The sequence below is a fragment of the Ovis aries genome, chromosome 4 (assembly GCF_016772045.2).
Source record: "Ovis aries strain OAR_USU_Benz2616 breed Rambouillet chromosome 4, ARS-UI_Ramb_v3.0, whole genome shotgun sequence".
NCBI lineage: Eukaryota > Metazoa > Chordata > Mammalia > Artiodactyla > Bovidae > Ovis > Ovis aries.
This window is the reverse complement of record NC_056057.1, coordinates 58,816,676-58,824,140: the sequence shown is the minus strand read 5'-3', so window position 1 is coordinate 58,824,140 and position 7,465 is coordinate 58,816,676. Positions and strand designations below refer to the sequence as shown.

General features: G+C 36.1%; 2 protein-coding genes across 7 annotated transcripts in view; one reads left to right on the top strand and one right to left on the bottom strand.

Moving 5' to 3' along the window:
• IMMP2L (inner mitochondrial membrane peptidase subunit 2) overlaps window positions 1–7,465 on the bottom strand; it is a 958,934-nt gene that overhangs the window by 487,504 nt on the left and 463,965 nt on the right. For 2 of the 6 annotated variants that reach the window (XM_060414761.1, XM_042248579.2), the window contains exon 5: window positions 6,575–6,647. The exons of the other annotated variants lie outside the window; for them this stretch is intronic. In XM_060414761.1, coding sequence (XP_060270744.1) covers window positions 6,575–6,647 — 73 coding nt within the window. The remainder of the gene's footprint in view (window positions 1–6,574; window positions 6,648–7,465) is intronic. 6 annotated transcript variants of the gene reach the window in all.
• LRRN3 (leucine rich repeat neuronal 3) overlaps window positions 1–7,465 on the top strand; it is a 39,942-nt gene that overhangs the window by 16,090 nt on the left and 16,387 nt on the right. The gene's annotated exons all lie outside the window — the stretch shown is intronic.

Below are 7,465 nucleotides of genomic sequence, written 5' to 3'. Positions count from 1 at the left end.
CTTTAAAAAAACAAACAAACAAACAAAAACAAACAATAAAGCTGAACTATCAGCCTCAGAACAATCTAAGTTTCTGAAAGTTCACTGATTTTCAGAATGCTCTTTTAGAAAAATGGCCCACTTAAAAAGCAAATAAACAAAACAAAACAGATATGTCCTCTATCACTACCATGAACTGCCATATGAAAACCCTCTTTGAGGTTTCTCACCACCCAAGTCTCAAGTTATGGGCTGATTATTTTAAGGCAGGGACTTAAAATAGGGCAAGGATTGGTGAGGTATGGCTGCTACAAGATAGCAGTGATTTATAATATAAACAATAAGATAACAGGACTAAAGTTTCAGTGTGTGAAAACACTATGTATCCCGGCCTTCCAGGTCTTGGAGGCAAAAGTTCCTGACTGTATAGATGTGTCTTCTATTGCTCTAGTTATTCATACAGAAGATTAAATGAAGTGAACTCACAGATTTTTTTTCACTTTTCCTTCAGCAACAATAGAGAACAATCAATTTAAAAATAATTGGAGAAATTTGTGTTTTGTTCATAAGAGAAAAGGAGAACATTTATTCAACAGTACCACATAGAATCATTTGCTTAATAGCATTTCTAATATGTTATGCATTTATTCAGTCTACTTCTTACTATATTAAAATGCAAAAACAATTACTCTGGATGTAAATCCTAGAAAAACAATCAAATTTTCTATTAAATCGGAGAGGAGACAGTTAAGCTGCAGTGTGAGCTGCAGAAGCTCATGAATAGACAATACTTAGAGTTTCTCTCACTAGAAAGTGAAAAAGGAGAGTGGCAGAGACCCAGCTTCTCTCCCATCTTTCCTTCCTCTTTCTCTCTTTTGTCCTTCTCTCCTTCTCTTCCTTCCTTTCTTCTTGGACTCAGATTAAGGAGTCTTTATTTAAAGTCTAATAATTTAAATTATGTAAGCATATAAAACATACTGTAACACCTTACGTTATAATACCAACCCCAGAGCAGATAGAAACTTCCTTTCACATTCTATTGTAAACAGTTGATATTCAACTGAACAGTCACAGGGGAATATAGGCAGTTTCAACCTTCTAGGTCCTTTGTTACACACAAAGCAGTTCTTGGTTTGTTCTTTGTATGCTTACATTACAGCCATTTCTGTTCATTAAAAACTCAGAATAAGCATGTTTAAGAAAAAGCAACTGAACATGAAGCAAAGAATAAAACGAATCTGTCAAAGTAAAACAAGCATTGTGCATTTTACTTTATTTGAAAGGAATTTTTAAAACCCACATGCTTTTAATTGGGGCTCTACTGAAATAATCATCTCAAATATGAGATTCAATAAATGTGTTCATGCTCTGATTAAATGTCAAAGCCATAGATTTGTTATTTCAGATATAGTGAGCAATAATTTTGGATTAATGTTGGATAATAATGAACTTTCAAAGATTTATTTGCAACACTCGCTGTCCATTTCAAAGCTCTGAGTTATAATATAGAGTAATATATATATATTATATATATATATTATAGAATCTAGTAATACAGAGTTGACATTTAAGTAAATTTTACTCATTTTAACATGCACTGCATGGATTCTGTGTACTTCTGCTGAAAAATCGGTACTGATAATCTTTGCCCAGTCTTGACTAACAGCAGATATTGTTATGGTTTGTATCAATATTTTTCTCTGTGTGTATATGAATCTTTACAACAAGGGTGTTTTTATGCCTCAGAGTATTTAGGGAAATACATTATTTTCTGTAAGTAACATTATTCCAGCTCAAATTCTTTACTTCACTAAAAATGCCAGCTTATCAGATTGTTGATATAATGACCACTTCCCATTTGATCATTATCAGTTGGCCATGAGTAAGGTGTGCCAGCCCCTTCAAACCAGTTTTGTATGGGTTCTCAATACCATCTTAATGTTTATTAATATCCTTTTTATTGCCATTATAGCATTTTATATTTTTTAAAGTCTGTGACAACTCCAGATATTAAGAACATATTATGACCAAATTCACATAGCTTTCTACATTCTTCACTAGAAATGCCACAAAATTTCAGAAAATAATATATCTACCTTACATCCTCACTATACTATACTACTACTATAGACTTGACCTATAAAAATCAACTGGAAAAAATAAGTCTTAAGTGAAAAGGTATGTTCATAAAACACTACCGTCATTAATTCTCTCTGGACAGATTTATTCAACATACTATTATGATGGTGAAGACTGGATTAGAGGCACTGATTAGATTGAAGCAATCTGTATTAACTATACTTTTACACCTGCTACTATTTATAAGTGACTTTTGCTACAGTTTCCTTGAAAGTGTCAGTTGTTCAGTCATGTCCAACTTTTTGTCATCCCATGGACTATAGCCCCCTAGGCTCCTTTGTCCATGGAATTCTGCAGGCAAGAATACTGGAAAGGGTAGCCATTCCCTTCTCCAGGATACCTCCCCTACCCAGGGATCAAACCCCAGTCTCCTGCATTGCAGGCAGATTCTCTACCATCTGAGCCACCAGAGAACACTTTCCATAGTTGCCCAAATTACAAACACATACATATTTATTTCTCAGTTTGCCAATTTTATGTTATCACTCAATACTCCATTCATAGAAGCTGTTGTCAGGAACCCAGCATTCATCAGGAAAAGCAAGGTCACAAATGAGTATCTTATACAGTAAATATGTTTTATAATGCTATGTTGGGAATTTACAATTTAAATCAACTGATATTCATTCATTCATTCATTCATTCATTCTTTCTTTTGGTAATTTCTTAACTAGCTAGGCACTATTCTAGCAAGACATTAGAGGAATAGCCTTGAACAAAACAGGAACTGCTTTAATAAAGCTAACTTTCTAGTTGGAAGTGGTGGGAAACAGGCAATAAACAAAAAGTAAATAGTTTCTAGTAGTCGTGAATGCTATATAAAGAAAACAAAACAGGGAAAATTATTTGAAGCAGTACTTTGTTAAGGTGGTCTATAAACAAGGTATCACCAAATGGGACAATTAAAAGCCAAATTAAAGAACAAATGTCTAAATGCCTAAAATAATTTCAGTACAATATAACGTGTTCATTGCCAACTACGTAATGAGCCATTAACTTCTCCTTCATAAGTTTTAAAAAGGACTGTCATTTAATTTTATTATACAAAAGGTGCTCAGACAGTAAAGAATCTGCCTGCAATTCAGGACACCTGGGTTCAATCCCTGGAGTGGGGAGATCCCCTGGAGAAGGGAATGACAACCCACTCCAGTGTTCTTGCCTCGAGAATTCCATGGATGGAGCCTGGTGGGCTACAGTCCACGGGGTGCAAAGAGTTGGACACAACTGAGTGACTAACACACACACATATCCTTTAATTTTATTGTACAAAAAGGAATATTCAGTTTTGTGTATGCTGAGGAAGTGAGTAAGACAGTGGTATAGACTAGAAAGTATTTCATTAACAACTAACCAAGGGGCCAATCAAGTACGTGTGTATCTACAACACAAAGCTTTATACAGCACAGCCTAACAGAAAGATGACTGATGATGAAGTCAGGGATCCGAGATCAAGCTCAGGAGCCGTAACTTAACCAGCCCTTTTGCTTACACCAACTCACTAAGTCTCTCTGAACCTCATTTCATTACCTCTTCAGCAGGTATAACAACACATGCTAATGGGATTATTCTGGGATATACATATGTATATATATGTATATGAAACTGAATTTAGCATGGTATGACTCCTACTACTTCCATTGTTTTAGTTATTTGTTCCTACTGTTATATGATAGAAAACAAAATCTTCATGGAGATGACCAAGACCTTTAGGAAACTTTATGATCTCTAACTCCATATTTTTCATCATCCTGACACAGTTTAATTATTCTTCTCATACACTGAGGATGATTTTCACTCACTGAAACAAAACTATACCTTCCAAGAAAACCTACACAACACCAGGAGTAATGGAAAAGATATAGCTTACTAAATCGCATTATATATTACAATTTTAAGAATTCACACACATAAAAATAAGCCTATTTGAAATTTAGATCTTAAATTCCAATTGCCTACTGGCTTAAGGCAAACTTTATTACATGGCTATACTTATGAAAACATCTCAAATGTAAGCATGATATGAAAAATGTAAGTATACAAACAATACAAAAAAAAATTAAGCTTCAAGGAAAGTTTCTCCTTAACATCAAATTAATATTGAATAATTCTTGACTTAACAATGTGAAATATTCCTGCAATACAAAGTAATGGGAAATTAACTTGACTTCACAAAATAATTTTTTGGGGGCACAAAGTGTTAGTTGCTCAGTTGTATCCAACACTTTGTCACCCCATGGAACATAGCCCATCTCGCTGCTCTGTCTGGAGTGGGTTGCTATTTCCTTCTCTAAGGGATCCTCCGGACCCAGGTCTCACACATTGCAGGCAGGCTTTTTACTATCTGAGTTCGGGCACAAGGGAATAGTAAATTTTAGTCAGTGTCCCAGATCAGATTTAAAAGGTTCTGAATCACCCAAATGTGTGAAGGGAAATTGTTCTTCTCCTAACTCAAATCCAGTATCAAAAATATATAAAAACATTAAATTCTACCCTGTGAAGCTATTGTAAATGATATAAAACTATTTGCTTTTCCAAGCCTAAAGTGATAGTTTGAAATGTATTCCTGTGTTTTCTGTGGAGAGTTTATTACTAAAAAATTCTCCCAAACATGAGATTTGTTATCTAGTTTACCTAATCCACATATGAGATGAATACCAGGCTTTTAAGTGTAAAGTGGAGAAAAATTTACAACTTTGTTTTGAAAGAACCCTTTCTCTCAATTAAGATTTAGAATCATTTCCATGACAAGATCTCCAGCTAAAGTGGAACCTCAAAAAAAATATGCTAAGTTGGCATACTGCCCAAGCTCTTCTCGAGGTAATTGTTGTAAAAAGAAGTCATGTTAGCAAGAGCCTATGCTGCCTGTTAACATACAGTTAAAATTTGCAAGCATTACAAGTTGTACTACTTTCCCTTTCAAAGAAATGGCCATTTGCTCTTTTTTACTTCCTCCATTAACTTTGACCCTTTCTACTCCCCACTTAAAGGCAACACAAATTCTATTTTTATGTCACTGTTTTTGGGCATCTCATATCCCCCAAATGTTTACTACCCAAATGTAGTCTAGTCCTTATATGGTATAGTCGTTGAATATTACTAGGTAGCAAACAGTGAAATCACTCAGTTGTGTCCAACTCTTTGCAATCCCATGGACTCTAGCTTACCAGGCTCCTCCATCAATGGAATTTTCCAGGCAAGAGTACTAGAGTGGATTGCCATTTCCTCCTCCAGGGGATCTTCCTGACCCAGGGATCCAACCCAGGTCTCCCACATTGCAGGCAGATGCTTTACCATCTGAGCCATTCAAGTAGAATTCATCATAAAGTCTATTATGAGCAGGTAGAATATAATCAAATTGTGTCCCCTTTGTCAATAATAATTTTAAACGAATTCAAGGAGGTTTTAGGCAACCAAGTTTTGCAAGATTGTTTACTGAAGGTAGTCCCACAAAATTAATTCCAAACAAAGAGCGATTGGGAGGCTCCTCAAAAGTTCAGTGGCTATAAGTTAAGTGACAGGAAGAAAATTCAAAGCTTTAAGGTGCATATGGCACTTTCTATTTCTACACATGAGGTAGATTATAAAGCCTCATTGACTTTGGTTGCATTAAAACGAGCCTTGTCTGCCCCTTCAGATTTTCTCAAGGTCCCACCAGATCATCTCACAGTGATCATCTGTCAACACAAGTGTTAGAGAAGGAGCCCATGACCTGTCAGTAACAAGCTTCTTCTTACTGAAAGATGCACGAAGATGCACACAGGCGTGAAAACTACCCCTGTTCCTTGTGTGGATGGATACTTTTAAAACTCAAAAGCATAATTCAGAAAAGTCTCCTCAAGCTTTCAATTGACTTTGTATTATTGTTCTAACATCTTTCTTGTAGCCCCCGGGCTCAAGGAGAGCACTGCTGTCTTAAGCAGTCTGACAAGAGTATGAGGGGAAAATCACAGAGCATGAGGGAAATCAGATACTCTTTTCAAATGAAAATGGACAAGCAATTCCATGTTCATTATAAGGAACTAATAATACAGACCCTATCTGTATTACCAGCTCCCCCAGATGCAGTAACAGAGCATCATTCATCACTAACCTCAGTGGCAGGCAAGCACTGACTCACAGCACACCTGAAATGTGGTGCTATGATTCAACCCCTCGTTCACTGCACTTGAAGAAACTGTTTGACCACAGGAGCCCATTTTGTGTCAATTCCTTTCAAAACTTGTTTTATTTTCACAATTCGTAGCAAAAACACAAAACACTGATATTCATGCTGCTTTGTTTAATAGCAATGAAAACATTTTTTTTTTTAATAATTATATGCAGAACAGAAGCTGAACTACTCAGAGACCCTGCACTCTGAATTCTCGTCAGAGGAACATCCCTTTCTGAAATGCAGTTTTCAGTTTTCTGTAATAATATTGCCACTGAACCATTCTTTATTGTCCGTCTACAGTACCTCATTGGACTCTTGTTCAGAGCCTTCCTTATCTTCTTCACAAACCGATGACTTTCTGTTCTGCCAAAGTGAGCTAATGAAAGAACACAAACATGATGTAAATCTTCTACCTGTCATCCTTTATGGTATGTCTCTGCTTCAAACACCCTCCTGAGATCAGTATGAAAGCATTTACTTGTACTTGTGGCAATCAATACATAATAAACTTTTTTCCTTTTTTTTTTTTTTTTGGTGGGGGTGGTTTATATGCCTATCATGTCCTCCTGTGTATAAGACCCTAGGGAGAGCAGTGCTTGTGATCAGAAAGCACCAGGCCGCATGCATGCACCTGGTCCAAAGAATCAGCTCAAGCTGGAATCACTCTATTTCCTTTAACTACACCAGGGAGGTGGACAGTCCTCAGATGACTCACTAATGGAAACTTCGAAGACTTAGTTTAGGATATATGACTGGCTTCTAATGAAGAAGAAAATATTTAAAAATTGTTTGAATTGCCTGGAAAACTACCCCATATATTTTTATCTGAAATGGAGGGAAACTGAAAGTAGGTCTACATGAAACCTTTTCCAAACCATTGTAGTACAATGCACCACCTAAGTATTTCTCATGTCATACACTCAGAGGAGTTTGCTAGAGAGGCTGTCTCTAAATGCGGCTGGGAATTCCTCAGAAGACAAAAGGATGGCATCATTTACAAATCATCCCACACCCTAGCTTCTCAAATAAGCTGGAACTGGACAATAAGAACAAGCTTTCAGACAACAAAAGCATCAAAGGAAAAAGGAAAGCTTATTTAGGCAGACTTGTCGTCTCCACCCATGAGAAAATTTTCAAATATAAATTGATGCCTAACTAAATCAATCACCCAAAACATCTACTGATAAGAATAAA